Source organism: Capricornis sumatraensis, chromosome 10 (genome assembly GCF_032405125.1).
Source record: "Capricornis sumatraensis isolate serow.1 chromosome 10, serow.2, whole genome shotgun sequence".
Classification (NCBI taxonomy): domain Eukaryota; kingdom Metazoa; phylum Chordata; class Mammalia; order Artiodactyla; family Bovidae; genus Capricornis; species Capricornis sumatraensis.
Window position 1 is genome coordinate 89,198,330 of NC_091078.1, and position 19,549 is coordinate 89,217,878.

Genomic DNA, 19,549 nt, shown 5'->3' on the forward strand with positions numbered 1-19,549 from the left:
ACGTATTTGACAAATATCATTTAACCTTTTTTGGCGATAGACAGTGTATATTTACGACTAGTTTTCTGTATGTCTGTTGTGTACTACAGTGTAAGGATTATGGTATCTAGGGTTAGAGTTCAGTATACATCTTGCATCTGATGAGGTTCCTTGAATCAGAGGGGAATTGTGGCTAGTGGAACATTCTGCACAGGTGATATTCTTGTCTTTGCCCTTAAATATAAAAGCAACGCTGATATGGATTACTCTATTTTCATTACTACCTAGAACTTACTGAATGCAAAGAATATGTAAAACCTACTGCCGGATTATTCTCCTCCCTGATATTTGGCTCCTTGTGCACGGGTAGTTTCAGGAAATGATATATAATAAATGGCATTAGTGGATACAAGAATCGCAAAGTCCTTTGTGATTTGGAGCAGAAGGAAACAGAAGATAGGCATATAAATATTTATTTCTGTAAAGCTCCTCTGATCCCCAAAAGCAAAACCACAAGATAAGACTCAAGATGAGAGACATTCTCGTAAGAATTAGTATGTGGGAATGTGTAGAATAAGTTGATAAAGTAAAAACTGAGCTAAAGAATCAAAACCATTCCAGAAATCTGAATGTTTCTGGACTCTTGTATTCTTTCTCAATCTGTCCCCAAAGTCTCCTGTCTTTATCTCCTCCAGACAGCTTCAATAGCTGACTTTCTTCTCTTTCCTTGCTGCACATATCTTCAGATTGTGTTTCTACCCAGGAGAAATATTCAACAATGCACATTTTATCCTCTGTCTTTACTCGGGTCTATGTCATACTCCTTTGTGCATTCCGGTCAGTAATCCAGAGTCGAGTCCACTTGTGGCTCAGATTTGTGGTTGCGCCTTCCACTGTCGCCACCTGGTGGCAGTGTTTCTACACTGCAAAAGCGGAATCTGGGGCCGTACCAGGGGAAAAAAAAAACTTTGAATACTACAGCTGCATATTAATTTAGGAGTTGCTTTCAATTCTGTCTACTCTTAAATGGTATTATATCTGACACCATATTCAAAATGTTATTTTAGTCATGTCCCATATACTTAGCACAGAAGATTTTAAAGCTTAAGTTGAGTGATGAAAAGGGAAATTTTAAAGTAATGATCAGTATTAATGAAATCAAATCTCCATTTTATATAATTTACACAGATTGTTTCTGTAATGCTGTTATAACCCAGTGTTCCTTTTATCCAGTTTTAAAGTACTAGGGATAAACTCTTAAATATCAATCGATGTTAACAAGAATACCTTAGCTGCAACATCTGTGATTAATAAGTATTAAATAACAGCCAGTGGATTATCAGTCTTAGAACATTCCAGTTTTGTGATATGTGAAATTCAAATAACTACAAGAATCTTTATGATGTTTCCTTCAGGTGAAATACCTAAACAGGTTAAAGTGAAAAAACTGAAGAACCTAAAGACTCTGGATTCTAAACCTGGTATTGACTTTTACTAATTTTTAAATATATACTATATGGGTAAATGGGTCCTACTGCTTACCTTCTTTTCTTTTCTTTACTTCTTAGGAGTTTATACTTCTTATAAGCCATATCTAAATAGAGACGAAGATATCATAAAACAATTACAGAAGGTGATTACTTGCTCATGTATTAATTTAAATGTTCTTACTCAGGTATGCAGTATCCAGTAAGGCAATATGTGCTTTATGTGCAATCACGTGAAAAGAGGTCTCTCTTCTGAATGAATGCCTCATAAAAATCAGGAGACTAATGTAGCAGCAGTTATGAGCCAGAAATATGGGGGCTTCAGCTACCAACTATTGCCAGTCTTCCTGAAAACTTAGGAATTATAGTGAAAAAGTTATGGACTGTACTGAGGTAGCTTAGTACCTGACAATTGGGATAGTTAGTATTTTTTTGGAAAATACATAGTATTAATACAGCAAGTATGAAATAAAGATAGTCATTGTGAGCTAATATTTTAAAGGATGGGATGAATATCTTATATTTTGTTCTAAGGATTTTTTAATAGGATATTGCATAGTGAGTTTCACATTAAATTACTTCAAGATGAAGCTCTAGATTTTTTTCATATCAAATAAAAATCCATAAATTTTTATATCAGCTAAGCTTCTATAATCATTCATTATTTTCTGTTCTCTGACACTAGAGTCTAGGTTCTCATTTTTTCCTCTTTTAAGGGTATACAACAGAAGCGTCCTTCTGAAGCTCAAAGTGTTATCCTCCGACGCTATTTTTTGGAACTGACACAAAGCTTCATCATTCCATTAGTAAGTTAGCATATGTATTTGCTTAATTTAATGACTTGTTGAAGAGCACATGATGTTTTTTCCATCCACCAAAACCTTATCTTAAGTTGTTTTGGTTGTTTATGTGTGTAGTGGTTAAAATAGAGTTCTTTGCAAGACACCCAGACTCTTGGTTCTGGTAATTAATTGTGTAATTTTGGTAAGTCACTTCCTCTCCGTGACTCTCAATTTCTTTATGTGTAAAATGTGGCTAATTACACTTTTGCTAAATACTTTCAGGGTTGTGAATCTTAAAAGATTGCATTTTGCAGCGTAAAATGTTCTACTGGAACTTCTTTCTCTGATATTGCTTTCTTGAGCATAATTTGATATATCTGTTAGCATGTAGTTCTATGATGTAGCTCCTTATGTGTCCTGTTCATTGTCTTTTCCTCAGTGTGTCGTATAGTAGCACTCATTAAATAAGTATTTATGAAATAAATGACTAGGTGATATGGTTATTCAGTGAAATTCACTGGAGCATCATGTTAAATTACTAAAAGATGCCTCACAGTATGAAGTAATAACATGATGTGGTCCTGGTCTGGAGGCTGCATCAGAGAGAGACTCATTTAGTTGCTAATGTAATCTATCTAAGGATATTGTAGACGGGAAACCTGGAAATCTTTGCTATTATACTTTGGGAAGAAATGTTCTCTCTTGGTCTACAGATGTCAGGTTATATTGTTCTATTTCAATCTGCTTATTTAGGCAAGTGAACTTGACTGTAATGCTTAATTAAGAGCATGGGCTAAAATCAAGTAGACCTGAATTCAAGTTCAAGTTGTATGAACTTGGGCAGGTTATTTAGCCTTTCAATGCCTCAGTTTCCCAGTAATACCTACCACAAGGGATGGTTGCAAATATTAAAAGAGATCATGCATGTAAAATGCTGAGTAAACTTTCTGGCACACAGTTACTTGATAAGGTTAATTATTATCATTAAAAATAGATATTTCTGGGACTTCCCTGGGGGTCCACTGTAGTATAGGACTTCACCTTCCAGTGCAGGGAGTACAGGTTCAATCCCTGATCAGGTAGCTAATATCCCACATGCCTCTTGGCCAAAAAGCTAAAACATAAAATAGAAGCAATATTGTAACAAATTCAATTAAGACTTAAAAAAAATAAAAAGATAATAAGTAGTTCCTTGGATTATCTTAGATTTAGTTAAATTTTTATTAAAAGTCTGACTTCTCAATTGAGTCTAAAGTTAGTGTATCTGTTGAGAGGAGTGACGGTGTTGTTGATCTCCATTGAAAGAGCATATGATAAAAAATGAGGAAGTGTCCACTTTTTTAAAAAAATATTTATTCTTGGGTCTTCCCTGGTGGCCCAGTGGTTTAAAATCTACCTTGCAGTGCAGAGGACACTGGTTCGATTTCTGGTCTGGGAAGATCCTACATGCTGCAGGGCTGCTCTGAAGCCTGAGAACCACAACTGCTGAAGCGCATGCGCTCTAGAGCTTGTGCTCTCCAACAGAAGAAACCACTGCAATGAAAAGCCTGCACATTACAGCTGGAGAAAGCAACGAAGCCAAAATTAAATAAAATGTTAAAAATACCCATTTGTTTATTTGGCAGGGTCTTAGTTGCATTCAGGATCTTTAGTTGCAGCATGTGGAATCTAGTTCCCTGATTAGGGATTGAACCTGGGTCCCCTGCTTTGGGAGTGTGGAGGCTTAGCCCCTGGACCACCATGGAAGTCCCATGCCCACTTTTTTTAAGTAAGTCAGTTTAAACGGTTTTGAAGACATCTCTGGGCAAGAAAAGCTAACCTTGACTAACTTTTTTTTCTTGGACTTAGGAAAGATATGTGGCAAGCTTGATGCCTTTGCAGAAAAGCATTTCTCCGTGGAAGGTATAAGTATATTATATACCATTAAATTCTTATATTCCATTAAATTCCTATATCAGTTCTCTAACTACAATTAACTTATGTGACTATATCCATTTTTAATTTTTAAATTCAGTATGTCCTGTTTTCTAGAGTCCACCCCAATTAAGACAGTTTCTTCCAGAAGAATTTATGAAAACACTTGAGAAAACAGGACCTCAGCTGACCTCTAGAATAAAAGGCGACTGGATTGGACTTTACCGGTTAGTCCCTTTTTTTTTCTTTTCTATTTCATCCATCTCTAGAGCTTTATTTAAAAATGAAACAAAAAACTGGACTTAAATATATTCTTTAAAAAAGAATTCATTGTTTCATATGGTTTTCCTAGCTATAGGTCAAAAAGGTATTGAGGAAAGGAAGTTAAGTCATTCAAACTTTGTGTTTTTTTAATTTATTTTTATAGACATTTTCTAAAATCTCCAAATTTTGATGGTTGGTTCAAGACCCGAAGGAAGGAAATGACCCAGAAACTGGAGGCACTCCATCTAGAAGCTCTTTGTGAAGAGGTTAGAAAACAGCATGTTTGTATGATGATTAGCAGCTATTGAGGATAACTCCATAGGGACTGGAATGTTCTATCTATATCCACTACTTTATAAATAATAATAGCTAACTGTTCTAGATCATGTGTGATGTGCCAGGACTGTGCAGGTGCTCTAAGTGGATAAAGTCTTTTACTCTTCACAGGTCACTGAAGTTGGTATGTTATGATCTACATTAATTTGAGGATTACAAATTAAGTGATTTGCTTCAGATCACATCACTGCTAAGTAGTGAAACCAGCAGTGTGCTCAAGCCCACTTGCACCGGCTCACAAGAGCTACTTGTGTGGATCTCTTCCTAGTTCTGTATTCAGGGATCTCAGAATGGTAGCTTGAAATCAGCTACAGAGGAACACTTACACCACAGAAACTGGCAAAGTACAACCTAAGAGACTTTTGCTGGAGAACCGATTGTTAAGAGCATACCACTGGATGAAGTTAGGGTTCAAATCCAAGCAGTCCAGCTTGATATCTTTTCCACCATGCCTTATTCACCTTTCCCAGTTATTATTAATACATTTTTCCTGTATTTGGACTTTTCCACATTCAATAAATTGTCAGCAGACTATTTTAAGTTAAGCTACTTTTAAAAATATAAAGGATAGAGACTTCCCAGATGGTCTGGTAGGTAAAAATTCACCTTGCAGTGCAGGGGACGTGGGTTTGATTCCTGGTCATGGAACTAAGATCCCACGTGCTGCAGAGTAACTGACCCTGTGCTCCACAAGTGCCCTGCAATAAAAGATCCTACAGACAAATAAATTTTTGTTAAATATAAAAAGGATAGTCTCAAAGTGTGTTTAGCTTGAGGTGGGCTAGCCTCAGTTTTAACTTTCTAATCATAAACTTCCAGTGACTTTCAGAAAAAGAATACCATGAAGATAACCACAGATAAGCTCAGGAAGAGATTATTCGAAGATACAAAGTTTATATCCAGGAATATATTCATATTCACAATTATCTTGATGTTAGTTCATGTTCCTTATCAATTACTCACTACTTACGGGTAGGGGTTAGTATTGTATCTTAAGTTCCAAATTTGTTTTTCTTGATTGATCTAAAAGGATCACTTCAGAAAGGAATTTCTTACATTTCTTACATAATATTTTACTTCCAAATATTAGACAGTCATTCTGGCTAACATCAAAAAGTATCTGATTCTCACTGTCTCATGTACAGAATTATTCTTAGACTGTAACGCTGTGTCTGGGTTAAAACCCTGTTCTTGTCCTTCCTTCCCAGTAGCTTTGCCTATTAAAAGAGCATGATTTCAATATTATTTTGAGTATTTATTCATTTGGGATTTGTTTATTCTTCTAGGACTTACTTCTCTGGACCCAGAAACACACAGAAGTAGAAACAGTGGACCTTGTATTGAAGCTAAAAAATAAGCTGGTATGTAGCCAAAACGGCCGAAGATCCGTGAGGTTATTTTGCTCTCATTTGAGGTGGTAATCTGTGATGTATCACAGAAGTAAATTTTTAAGTGAGAGGACCTATGATTGGTTGGTTGATGGTCACTGGACTGAAAATACTTGTCACTCAAGCAGATCATAATGAAGCCATATATATATATATCTTTAGTTATTTACATGGAGTCTAATGAGCTTTACAGAAAACATTCTGACATACTTAATACCACATGGTCTGTGCTGGTATTATCTATGTTAGTATTACATAGTTTTTTTTTTTTTTTAACTCAACAATTGTACTGTTAAAAAGTGTCATGTTCTTTGCTTTTTTTAAGAATAGATTCTGTTAATTCTGGTCTCAGTCTGAAGTTTTCAAATCTTTGACCATTAAAACTGTTTATTTAGAGAATATATTGTGTTAATCCAGACCCAAAAGGTAACTTAAATGCTTCCCAAATGTTCCTTATATAGTTACAGGCTGATCGAGAGCATTTACCTGTGAAACCTGACACTATGGAAAAGTTACGGACACACATAGATGCAATTATCTTAGCATTACCAGAGGACCTGCAAGGCATATTGCTCAAAACAAGCATGACATGATATTTGCCAAGATTTTCCAGCCAAAAGGATTGTACTCCATGAAGCATACTGACATTTCAACCAGATGCACAAGCTGTCTCGGAGTGGAAAATAGCAGTGAATGCTCGCTACAGGGTTGAAAGACTATACTGTATAAACAGACATTTTTAGTGCATTATTTTTAAAAACAGATATCTGTGGTGGTTCCACTTTAATACTGAAACACCGAAAGGCATTTCTATATTTTTAATCATGTTCTAAAGTGCTCTTATGAGAGACCTGTGGGGCCATTAGTTTAAGTGATTCCAAACTGCAGTGCTGGCATTGCAGGTATTTTTTTAAATTGGTGCTTCTTTGCCCAATCATGTTAAAACTCAGGGGGATATAAAAATAACATTCACACTGGCTGTCTTCTTAAGAAGAAGGAAAAGACTGAACTGTCAGACTGTAGTTAGAAGTGATTAATGCTTTTGTAGTGCCTTCCGTGGTCCTACATGTTTCACAGAAGCCCAGCTGCTAGTCTTGAAGCTTTTTCTTAACTTTATTATAATATGTAGTTTTTTATAAGGCATTTTTTGAGTAATCATTGCTTAAAAATATATTTTTTGCCTCCTATTGTGTTTATTATTAGTGCCATTGGTGTTTTTTTAAACTGTCATGTAGGTTTCATTTCATTATTTTCTATACCATTTTCAAATTTAATCTTAGTTTCACCGAAGAGAAGAAGGTATTAATTAGTAGTAATTATGGAAGAGTTTATTTCCTCTTACCCTTTACTAATTGAGCCTGAGTTAATTGGCTTGGATGTCTTTCAAAGACATTCTAATTATAAACCTCATAATCAGCTATTTTTATAAACTGAACTGTTCCTTTTTTAAAGGCATTTTTATACCTTTTGTGTGATAGTCATTTGAGTGATTCTAAGATTGATTTTTAGCATTATTTGTTTGGTAGGGTTTCCCCGCCCCCCAAATTAATATTTCTCAGATTACTTTCCCTGCTGTTGACATGGGAACTTTTGCCTGAATCACTGTTGTATCTAAGCTAGTTTTGTTGTTGTTTTTGTTTGCTTCTGTTTTGTTTACAGTATACTACCTTGCCAAAAATAGAAGATTGTGGTTTGGTAGAATAAGGTTCTTTCCATTGGTGTTTAAATAGGAGTGTCCTGAAGAAGCCACTATTGAAAATAGGCATCCATGACATAGCACATATGTGAATTACCCTTTACATATCCAAATTTGGTTGTAGGTTGTAGAAGAAATGGCTTCAGGAGCTATCTCTTAGTCTTTATTAATATAACTCTTAAGGGCACTCCCAGCCTAAGAATGGGTCCTTGGTGTATGTAACTGTGGTCTTCTATCCAAATGTGCCCTTTTATCATGGATGTAAGTCTCTCAAAGCATACCTCAAAAAGTCATGGAAAGAATACTGCATTTGAAAGAAGTCATTTGCCTTGGATCACATGAGTTATTTTGTGAAGCAACAGTTGTCCTCATGGAAAAGGGGCAGCGACTTTTATATGCTAAAGTATTTAATATCTTCCTGGGAAACCTTATTTAGATATAAATGGTCATCTTATTATTTTTCAAAAAGGCGTATTTTAATAATCTTAAAATTTATATGCAGTTTGTGACCAGAGTTTGAAAGTTGTTAGTGTCATATCAAGGATCTTTTAAATTATACCACTACAGGATGTATCCATTTCAAGTTTATTTTGCACAGCTAAAGAGTAGCAAAGGATGCCAGTTAGCATAATAATTGTATCTACATACTTACTATACTTAACAGAAAACCTAACACATATTGGAAACCATATCTTACTTACCTGGTTTATCTATTAATTTCAAATTATGTACTTGTAAAAATAACTTAAAACTGCATTGGGAATCTGACAAAGACTGAGTGATAACTTAATTTTTGTGTGATTTTTAAAGTTGTCTTTTTTTTTTTTTTTTTTCCTGAGGAGACCTTGTTAAGATCTAAAACCTGCCATTTAATGTTTATCTTCACCTCACCAGCATCAGAAGGAATCACTGCTTTCAGGATGTTGTGTAACGCCTATTGCCTTCTGCTTTCAGTGAAAGGGGTTTTGAGAAGGCATTTATGGTCATTACTGAAAACCTAATTAAAGGCCTTGGATTTTAAAGCCGTTGGATATTTTGTATTATTTCTGAGTAAGATTGGAATGCTTGAAAAAAATGCAGGGTCAATGGAACTTTTGCATTATGGGATTCCTTTTAGTTTCTAACTTATTTTTCTGAATTCAAATGAAAACCTTTTTCTGCTTACTTTGTTATGAACAGGTGAATGCTCCATTTTATTAACATCACAGAATTAAGTGATTTCATATCTTTCCTAGTAGTGTATTGATTTTTGTGAAGTGTTCTGATGAAAAAAATTTTAGCTTAATAATCTAGGTATTGTTAGATTCTCCATTTGCTGCCTGCCTTTTCTTTTTTAACCTTAAATCTCAAATTTCATTTCTCCCTCTTTTTTGCAAGTAGCTAGTATATAATACTATTCTTTGGATTTTATTTTTAATAAAATATATTAGATGTTCCTCCTTCTTGAAGTTACTAGGTAACATCCTTCAAAGTAGACTATAGAATATGTTTGTATATTTAAAAGAAATGCCCACTGAAATGTGTCCTTTTTTTCTCACTTGCTCATAACTTACCTCACTTGTTTTTATACACCTTAATTTTACTTTCTTCAAGCATAACTTTAGGGGAAAAATTTAACTAACTTTCTAATATTAGTCATTTTTTTTTGTATTTTACATGGTAATATTAGTCATTTAAAAACAGTTCAAGAAGAAAAACCATGTTAACTCATAGTAACGACTAAATTATCACAAATAATTTCTCTCTTCACATATGCCACCTACAACTTGGTTAAATTATGGTATTTATTATAGTATCAATGGAAATTAGCATTTGTTAATAGAGCTCCAAGAATTTTTTTTTCCAATTATTCTTTTTGTTTGTTTGAAATAGATAGAGTTTGACACAAGATACAGAATCACGATTTCTAAAATTTATCCTGCATCTAACTAGTTTTTAGTAAGATGAGCTTAAGGTTAATGGTTGATTAAATGAAATAAGTTTATGACTTTTATTTTGCAGTTATAATACTGCCTGTCTCATGAGGCACAAATGTTGAGGGAAAAAAAAAAAAAAGATGGCAGTAGAATTCTGCTATATCCTAGTCTTTAGCATTATTTCTGGACTTTTGAACACCAGCCTTTCTCTTACCCATTAGTTGAATACCATGCTATGCCTTTCTTCAAATTAAGATTAATGTTGTCTAATTATCTTAGGTCTCATTCCATTTTGCTAGTGTCATCACTAGGCTTGGGTTCTTTTGTTTATTTTTTTTAATTAATTTTTATTGAAGTGTAGTTGATTTACAATACTGTGTTAGTTTCTACTGTACAGCAAAGTGTGTTAGTTATACATATATACATATCCACTCTCTTATAGATTGCTTTCCTATATAGGGCATTACAGAATATTGAGTAGCGTTCCCTGTCCTATACAGTAGGTTCTTATTGGTTATCTGTTTTACATATAGTATTGTGTATATGTCAACCCCAGTCTCCCAGTTCATCCCTCCCCTCCCCTTTCTCCTTTAGTAACCACAAGTTTGTTTCTTATATCTGTGACTCTATTTCTGTTTTGTAAATAAGTTCATTTGTACCATTTTTTTTCTTTAGATTCCACATGTAAGTGGTATCATGTGATATTTGTCTTTCTCTGTCTAACTTCACTCAGTATGACAATTGCTAGGTCCATCCATGTTGCTGCAAATGGCATTATATCATTCGTTTTTATGGCTGAGTACTATTCCAGTAATCTTTCAAAGAAGGTGTGTACCCCATCTTCTTTATGCATTCATCCATCAGTGGACATTTAAGTTGCTTCCGTATCCCGGCTATTTTAAATAGTGCTGTAGTGACTATTGGGGTCCATGTATCTTTCAGAATTATAGTTTTCTCTGGGTATATGCCCAGGGATTATATTGCAGGATCATATGGTAGCTGTATTTCTAGTGTAAGAAAACTCCATACTGTTCTCCATAGTGGTTGTACAAATTTACATTCTACCAACCGTGTAGGAGGGTTCCCTTTTCTCCACACCTCTTCAGAATTTATTGTTTGTAGAATTTTTGATGATGGCCATTCTGACCAGTGTGAAGTGATAGCTCGTTGTAATTTTGATTTGCATTTCTCTAATAATTAGTGATGTTGAACATCTTTTCATGTGCTTTATATGTCTTTGGAGGTCGTCTATCAATTTTTTGATTTGGTTTTTTGCTTTTTTGATAGTGAGCTGCGTGAGCTGTTTGTGTATTTTGGAGATTAAGCCCTTGTCAGTTGCTTCTTTGCAAATATTTTCTCCCATTCTGTGGGTTGTCTTTTCATTTTGTTTATGATTTCCTTTGCTGTACAAAAGCTCTTAAATTTAATCAAGTCTCATTTATTTTTTTAATCTTCATTACTCTAGGAGGTGGATTAAAAAAAATCTTGCTGTGTTTTACATCAGATATTTTCCTCTAAGAGTTTAAAGTATCTGGTCTTATATTTATATCTTTAATCCATTATGAGTTTATTTTTGTGTATGGTGTTAGAGAATGTTCTAATTTCATTCTTTCGCATGTAACTGTCTGGTTTTCCCAGCACCACTTACTGAAGAATACTGTCTTTTCTGCATTGTATGTTCTTGTCTTAGTCATCATACCATTTCTGCTTAGCCATTAGAAAGCTAAACTTCATGAGTCCCTTATCTTTTTTATTGTTTCTCATATTTTTCCATATCCACCAGGATGAATACTTTGTAGTATAAATTGCTTCTATATTGAGATGCTTTTGAAAAATAGTAAATTTATATTCTGGAGTTACCATACTTTCTATTAAGTGAGTGAAGGAACCTATTGAAATTGATTTTTTTGGTATTAGTTTTTATTGGAGTATGGTGCTTTACAATGTTGCGTTAGTTTCTACTGTACAGCATAGTGAATCAGCTGTACATATACAAACATCCTCTTTTTTGGGTTTCCTTCCCATTTAGGTCACGGCATAGTATTAAGTAGAGTTTCCTGAGCTATATGGTAGGTTCTCATTAGTTATCTATGAAATGATTGATTTTGATTGAACGAAATGGGTAAATATTTTACAGCCAAAGGCTCTGGTGATAGAACCCAGAAAAATTTTTTTCTAAACAGCTTTATTGAGATATAATTGATGTACAATAAACTAAACACTGTACAATTTGATGTTTTGACATTTGAATACACCCATAGAACCATCAGCACAGTCGTGATGGGAACATATCTGTTCATCCCCACCTCAAATTCCCTTATGCTTCTTTGCACTCCATCCTGCCTCCCTTCCCAAACAATCACTGATCTGTGTTCTGTCACTGTAGATTAGTTTGTGTTTTCTAGTGTTTTACACATGGTATATACCTCTTTTTTTGATCTGGCTTTTTTTTTTCCCTGTATCTTAAGATAGTATTTATTTGTCTCCCCTTTGTTAAACCCTGAACCAAGCCCCTTTCCCCAGGCTCACTGGGGATGTGTAGGAAAAGGATTATACAGGTCAGATTAGACGCGGGAGAAAGAGAGGACTCCTTAGCATAACAAAGAAAATGGAAAAGACTGTCACCAGGAGAAAGAAGTCCCATGGCCTCCCAGAACGGCATAGAAGAAGAGCTGTTGCATCAGGGAAGAGTTCCTGGCATAACCAATGATGAGGCTCCCAAAGTCCTAATCCCAGCCACCCCAACTGTGGCAGCCCCAGCCCCAGGAAGTTTGCCTGCTGTGTCAATGTCCCTGAAATGGCACTTCTTTGGAAGTTATGCCTAGGGATAAGTAAGGTCAAGGGCCCCGAGGCTGCCAAGCTGCTTAGGCTCTGACCTGTCAGCATCTTCAGCTGTTTCATCACTACTGCAGACAGTGATCCACTCACAGGCATTCCTGACAAGGGAGGGGAGTGAGGGGCTGTGGCAGGAAAAGTGGCTCCCAGTGCGGAGAGTGATCTCACTGCCCGCCCTCATCATAATTGAGATTTGCTCATATTGCATGTTTCAATAGGTGATTGTTTTGTTTTTATTGTTAAGTAGTAGTCCATTTTATGACTGTAATACAAAATTCTTATCCACTCAGCTATTGATGGACATTTGGGTCCTTTCTAGTTTTTGTCTGTGACAAGTTAAACTCCTGTGAACACTCATAGGCAAGTCTTTGTATGGACATATATATCCTTTTCTCTTGGGTAAATACCTTGGAAGCTGAATCAATCGTGGGTGAATGTTTAACTTTTCAAGAAATTGCCAAACTGTTTTCCAGAGTGCTTGTACTAATTTGTTTCCACCAACTGTATATGAGAGTTCCAGTTTTCGCACATCCTACTCAACACCTAGTATGCCCAGCATTTTTAGATTTAGCAATTTTGATGACTTATACTGTTGTTTTATTGGGATTATAAGTTTCATTTCCCTAAAGACCTGTGCTGTTGAACATCTTTCCATGTGCTTTCCATTAGTCATCTATATCTGTTCTTTGATAAAGTATCTGTTAAGAGTCTTTGCTCTTTTTGAAGACTGAGCTGTTTAATTTCTAGTGATTGGATTTTGAGAGTTCTCTCAAAATTCTTGATAGAAGTTACTTTTCATATATGTGGCCTACAAAATTTTTCTACAGGTTTTGACTTTTTTTTCATATTCACAACAGTGTCTTGAAGCAGAAATTTATGAATTTCTACACAAATTCCTGCTGGAATTTTGGTGGGGATTATATTAAATCTCTGGGTAAATTCTTTATATCCTCTGATCTATGGACAAAATACATGTCTTCATTTATTTGTGTCGACTCTAATTTCTTAGCAATGTTTTGTTGTTTTCGAGGTACAAATCTTTCACATCTCCTGTCAGACTTAACCATAAGCCTGTTGTATTTTTGATATTGTTGTAAATGATGTCATTTTATAAAATTCAGTTTTTAACCTTTCCCTAAAAAGTCCAGCTCAAAATTCTAGCATACACTTGTATATTGATGTTATATCTCACAACATTACTGAACTCATTAATTCTAGTAGCTTTATTTTGGCATAGTCCATCATATTCGTTTTTCAAATTTTTATTATTTTTGGCTGTGCTGGCTGCACAGGCTTTTGTCTGGTTTGCTGTGAGTGGGAGCTGCTCTCTAGGTGTGGTATGTGGGCTTGCTGCAGTGGTTTTTCTTGTTGCAGAGCATGGGTTCTGGGGCATGCGGGCTTCGGTAGTTGCAGCATGCGGGCTTCAGTAGTTGTGGCTGCCAGGCTTTAGAGCACTGGCTCAATAGTTGTGGCACATGGGCTTAGCTGCTCTGGGGCATGTGGTATCTTCCCAGATGAGGGATCAAACCTGTATCTCCAGCATTAGCAGGTGGATTCTTTACCATTGAACCACCATGGAAGCCCTCCATCATATTCTTAACATATGAGATTATGCTGTCTGTGAATAAAGAATGTTTTACTTCACCTTTCCCATCTGGATGGCTTCTGTTTAGTATTCTTGCCTGACAGCACTGACTGGAACCTCCAGTAGAATGTTGAGTAATATATATGAGACTAGACATCTTTCTTATTCCTAATCTCAAAAGAAAGCATTCAGACTTTTATTATTAGGTGTGATATTAGCTGTAGGTTTTTTGTAGATGTCCTTTATGAAGTTGATGAAGTCTTCTGTTCCTAGTTTGCTGAATTTTTATCGGGAATGGACTTTGGATTTTGTTAAATGCTTTTTCTGAACTGTCAAGGTGATCATATCATTTTGTTTGGTTTTGTCTTCAGTTTGAATACGTTAACACAGAATGACTTTTGAATGTTAAACCAACTGTATTTCTGGGATTCAGCCCCAGTTGGCCTTGATATGTTATCCTTTTAATACAGTTTTGGATTTGATTTGCTAAATTTTTCTTTAGAGTTTTTGCATCTGTGTTCATGATGGGTATTGGATTATAGTCTTCTTGTAATGTCTGTCTGATTTTGGTATCATGCCTTAGAATGAGTTGAAAGAGTTTGTGTCAAGATGGTATCATTTCTTCATTAAAGGATGGTTTGTGAGAAGATGTTTACAGTTTCAATTTTTAAAAAATAGATACAAAGCTATTAATGTTATCTATTTTTTGAGTATGCACTGGTTTTCTGTGTCTTTCAAGAGCTGTGTCCTTTTCATCTAAGTGGTGGTGTTTATGGGTGTAAAATTATTCATAGTATTTCCTTATTAGTCTTTTAATATCTGTAAAAACTGTAATGATATAAACTTTCTCATTCCTGATATTGGAGGCTTATTAATTTTATTCATCTTTTGTAAAAGTTGATTTTGGTTATATTGATTTTCTCTCTTTTTCTGTTTTCCATTTCATTGATTCTTACTTTTGTCTTTCTTCTTCTTTCTTTGGTTTTAATTTGCTTTTCTTTTTTTCAGTTTCTCAAAGTAGAGGCTGAGGACATTGATCTGACACCTTTTCTCTAACATAGGTTTTTAGTGCTATACATTTTCCCCTAAGTACTGCTTTAGGGGCATCCCATAAATTCTGGTTATGTTCGGTATTTATGTTCATTCCATTCAAAATACCTTATAATTTCCTTTAGGACTTCTTTGATCCATGGGTTATTTAGAAGCATTATTATATTTCCTTTTTTAAAGAACTATTTGTTTGGCTGTGCCAGGTCTTAGTTCTGGCACACAGAATCTTTTTTAGTTGTGATGTGTAAATTCTTAGATGCATCATGTGGGATTTAGTTCCATTACCAGGGATGATGGAGCCTGGGCTCCCTGCATTCGGAGCATGGAGTCTTAGCAACTGGACCATCAGGGAAGTCCTATGTGTGTTATTTCCTTTATTTAAATATTTATAGATCTTTTGAAAATCTCCTTCTTTTTGGTTTCAAATGTCATTCAGTGTGGTCTGAGAATATACTTCGTATGATCTGAAAATTTAAGGGTTGTTTTATGGCCCGGAATACAGTTTATCTTTGTAAATGTTCCGGGTACACTTGAGAACAATGTGTACGTTGCTGTTGTTGGGTGGAGTGTTATACAAATGTCAGTTCGGTCAAGTTTGTTGATAGTGTAGTTCATATTGTTGATGTGCTGCCTTCTTGTTCTGTCAATCAGTAAGAGAAGGCCATAGAAAGATCCTGATCATAATTGTTAGATGTGTGTATACTCTGCTCACATGTCTAGGCTGATATTAATAGAATTCCAGGTTTCTTATGACTAATGTTAGCATGATATATCTTTTCCATACTTTTAACCTACCTGTGTTTTTATATTTAAAATACTTTTGTAGGTAAATATAGCTCTGGTTTTTTTTTTCCTGGCCCTGTTGCACACCTTGTGGAATCTTAGTTACCTGACCAGGGATTAAACCTGGGGCAACTGTAGTGAAAGCACCAGGTCCTAAACACTGGACTGCCAGAGAATTCCCCAGTTCTTGCTCTTTCATCCAATTTCACAAATGTTATTTTTTTAGTTGGTATAATTATAGCATTTACAATTATTAATTATTGCTATGGTTACATTTGAATCTATTATCTTGCTATTTGTTTTCTGTTTGTCTTATCTGTTCTTGTTCTCCTTTTTTTCTTCTTTTGAATTAATGGACTACTTATTACCTCATTTTATCTTTTTCATGGGATTAGTAGATATAACTCTTTTTATTTTTATTTCAGTGTAGTTGCTTTAAGATTTACGGTATTGGGGCTTCCCTGGTGGTCCAGTGGTCAAGAATGTACCTGCCAATGGGTTTAATCCGTGGTCAGGGAAGATCCCACCTGTCTTGAAGCAACTAACCCCATGTGCCATGACTAATGAGCCTGTGTTCTAGAGTCCACGAGTCCCAACTCCTGAGCCTGCAAGCTGTAACTACTGAAGCCCGTGAGTCTACAGTCCATGCTCTGCGACAAGAGAAGCCGCCACAATAACGCTCCCACAACACAACAAAGAGGAGTCTCTACTCGCAGCAACTAGAGAAGCCCTGAGTGCAGCAACAAAGATCCTGCAAAGCCAAAAAAATAATTTACAGTATGCATTTGTAACTTATGAGTCTCCCCTCAAGTGATATTACGCTACGTCACATATAGGATAAGAATATTGTAATAGTATACTTCTGTTTGGCTCTTTCCAGCCTTTGTGATATTACTCTTCATGAATTTTATTTTTGTACATGTTACAAATACCCCAATACCTTATTGTTATTTTTTTTAAGTAGTTCTTTTTTTTTTAAGTGTTAATAGTAAGACAAAACATTCTTATGTATATGCTGTTACACTTAACCTTTTCTGGTGCTCTTTATGCCTTGTGTAGATATTTATGGTATATATTTGTGTAGGCCTTTTTGTGTAGATATTTATGGTATCATTTTCCTTTTGCTTGAAGAACTTTCTTTAACATTCCTTGTAGTGCAGATTTATATCTGAAAATATATTTATTTTACCATCTTTTGTAATGATTTTTTTTTCTTGATACAGATTTCTAGGTTGTCCTTTTTTCCCTTCCATTATTTTAAAGTGTTTCTCTACTGTCTTCCTGCTTGCTTTATCTCCAGTGAGAAATATGTCATCTTTTTAAAAATTAATTTAAAAATTTTGGCTGCACCATGTAGAATGTGGGATCTTAGTTCCCTGACCAGAAATCAAATCCCCACTCTCCACATTGGAAGCCCAGAGTCTTTTTCATTTATTTATTTATTTGGCTGCATTGGGTCTTCGTTGCTTTGTGTGAGCTTTTTCTAGTTGTGATAAGTGTGGGCTACTCTTTATTGCGGTGCACAGGCTTCCCATTGTGTTGGCTTTTCTTGTGGAGCCCAGGCTCTAGGCACTCAGGCTTCAGTAGTTGCAGCTCATAGGCTCAGTAGCATAATTATTCCATAGCATATATAGTCTTCCCAGACCAGGTATTGAACCCATGTCCCTGCATTGGCAGGCGGCTTCTTATCTACTGTACCACTAGAGAAGTCCTGGAAGCTCAGAGTCTTAAACAGTGGACTGCCAAGGATGTCCTGAGAAATATATCATCTTTATCTTTGTTTCTATGTAGTTAATAAGTTTTTTTCCTTGGCCGCTTTTGCTTTGATGTAGTTTTATTCAGATTTCTTGTGCGGGGTCAATGGATATGTGAATATGTAGTTTTATTTGTTGTTGTTCAGTCACTAAGCTGTGTCTGACTATTTTCAATCCCATGAACTGTAGCACGTCAGGCTTCTTTTTCCTTCACTGTCTGCTAGAGTTTGCTCAAATTCATGTCCATTGAGCAGCGATGCCATTCAACTATCTCATCCTCTGTCGTCCCCTTTTCTTGCCCTCAATCGTTCCCAGCATCAGAGTCTTTTCCAGAGAGTTGGGTCTTCACATCAGGTGTCCAAACCATTGGAGCTTCAGCTTCAGCATCAGTCCTGCCAGTGAATATTCAGGGTTGATTTCCTTTAGCATTGACTGGTTGGATCTCCTTGCTGTCCAAGGGACTCTCAAGTCTTCTCCAGCACAACAATTCAAAAACATCAGTTACTTGGTGCTCAGTCTTCTCTGCTGTCCAGCTGTTATATCTGTGTATGACTGCTGGAGAAAGCATAGCTTTGACTAGATAGACCTTTGTCAGCAGAGTGATGTCTCTGCTTTTTAATATGCTGTCTAGGTTTGTCATAGCTTTTCCTCCAAGGAGCAAGTGTCTTTTAATTTCTTGGCTGCAGTCACTATCCACAGTGATTTTGGAGCACAAGAAAATAAAATCTGTTACTGTTATACTGTTTCCATTTTTTCCCCATCTGTTTGCTGAATGGTTTGCCTTGGAAGCAAACCGAGATCATTCTGTTGTTTTGAGATTGCACCCAAGTACTGCATTTCGGACTCTTGTTGACTCTGAGGGCTACTCCATTTCTTCTAAGGGACTCTTGCCCACAGTACTAGATATAATGGTCATCTGAATTAAATTTGCCCATTTCTGTCCATTTTAGTTCATTGATTGCTATGAACTAAGATGTTGATGTTCACTCTTGCCATCTCCTGCTTCCGTTCAGTTCAGTTTAGTCGCTCAGTCATGTCTGACTCTTTGTGACCCTATGAATCGCAGCACGCCAGGCCTCCCTATCCATCACCAACTCCCAGAGTTCACTCAGACTCACGTCCATCGAGTCGGTGATGCCATCCAGCCATCTCATCCTCTGTCATCCCCATCTCCTCCTGCCCCTAATCCCTCCCAGCATCAAAGTCTTTTCCAGTGAGTCAACTCTTCACATGAGGTGGCCAAAGTACTGGAGTTTCAGCTTTAGCATCATTCCTTCCAAAGAAATCCCAGGGCTGATCTCCTTCAGAATGGACTGGTTGGATCTCCTTGCAGTCCAAGGGACTCTCAAGAGTCTTCTCCAACACCACAGTTCAAAAGCATCAATTCTTCGGCGCTCAGCCTTCTTCACAGTCCAACTCTCACATCCATACATGACTACTGGAAAAACCATAGCCTTGACTAGACGGATTGACCACATCCAATTTACCTTGATTCATGGACCTAACATTCCAGGTTCCTATGATATGCAGTATTATTCTTTACAGCATCAGACTTTACTTTCACCAGTAGACATATCCACAACCAAGAGTCATTTCTACTTTGGACCAGCCTCTTCTTTCTTTCTGGAGCTATTTCTCCACTCTTCCCTAGTAGTATACTGGACACCTACCAACCCTGGAGGCTCATCTTATGGTGTCATATCTTTTTGCCTTTTCATATTGTTCATGGGATTCTCAAGGCAAGAATACTGAAGTGGTTTGCCATTTCCTTCTCCGGTGG

The 19,549-nt window shown here is 36.0% G+C and overlaps 1 protein-coding gene across 1 annotated transcript in view; it reads left to right on the forward strand.

The window, feature by feature from the left end:
- The window catches only part of DENND6A (DENN domain containing 6A), a 47,311-nt gene extending 38,520 nt beyond the window's left edge, over positions 1 to 8,791 (forward strand). Inside the window, exons 13-20 of the mRNA XM_068981926.1 lie at positions 1,395 to 1,460; positions 1,548 to 1,612; positions 2,183 to 2,272; positions 4,097 to 4,150; positions 4,280 to 4,389; positions 4,590 to 4,692; positions 6,049 to 6,123; positions 6,612 to 8,791. Coding sequence (XP_068838027.1) covers positions 1,395 to 1,460; positions 1,548 to 1,612; positions 2,183 to 2,272; positions 4,097 to 4,150; positions 4,280 to 4,389; positions 4,590 to 4,692; positions 6,049 to 6,123; positions 6,612 to 6,743 — 695 coding nt within the window. The 3' untranslated portion in view covers positions 6,744 to 8,791. The remainder of the gene's footprint in view (positions 1 to 1,394; positions 1,461 to 1,547; positions 1,613 to 2,182; positions 2,273 to 4,096; positions 4,151 to 4,279; positions 4,390 to 4,589; positions 4,693 to 6,048; positions 6,124 to 6,611) is intronic.
- Positions 8,792 to 19,549: the final 10,758 nt, after the last annotated feature.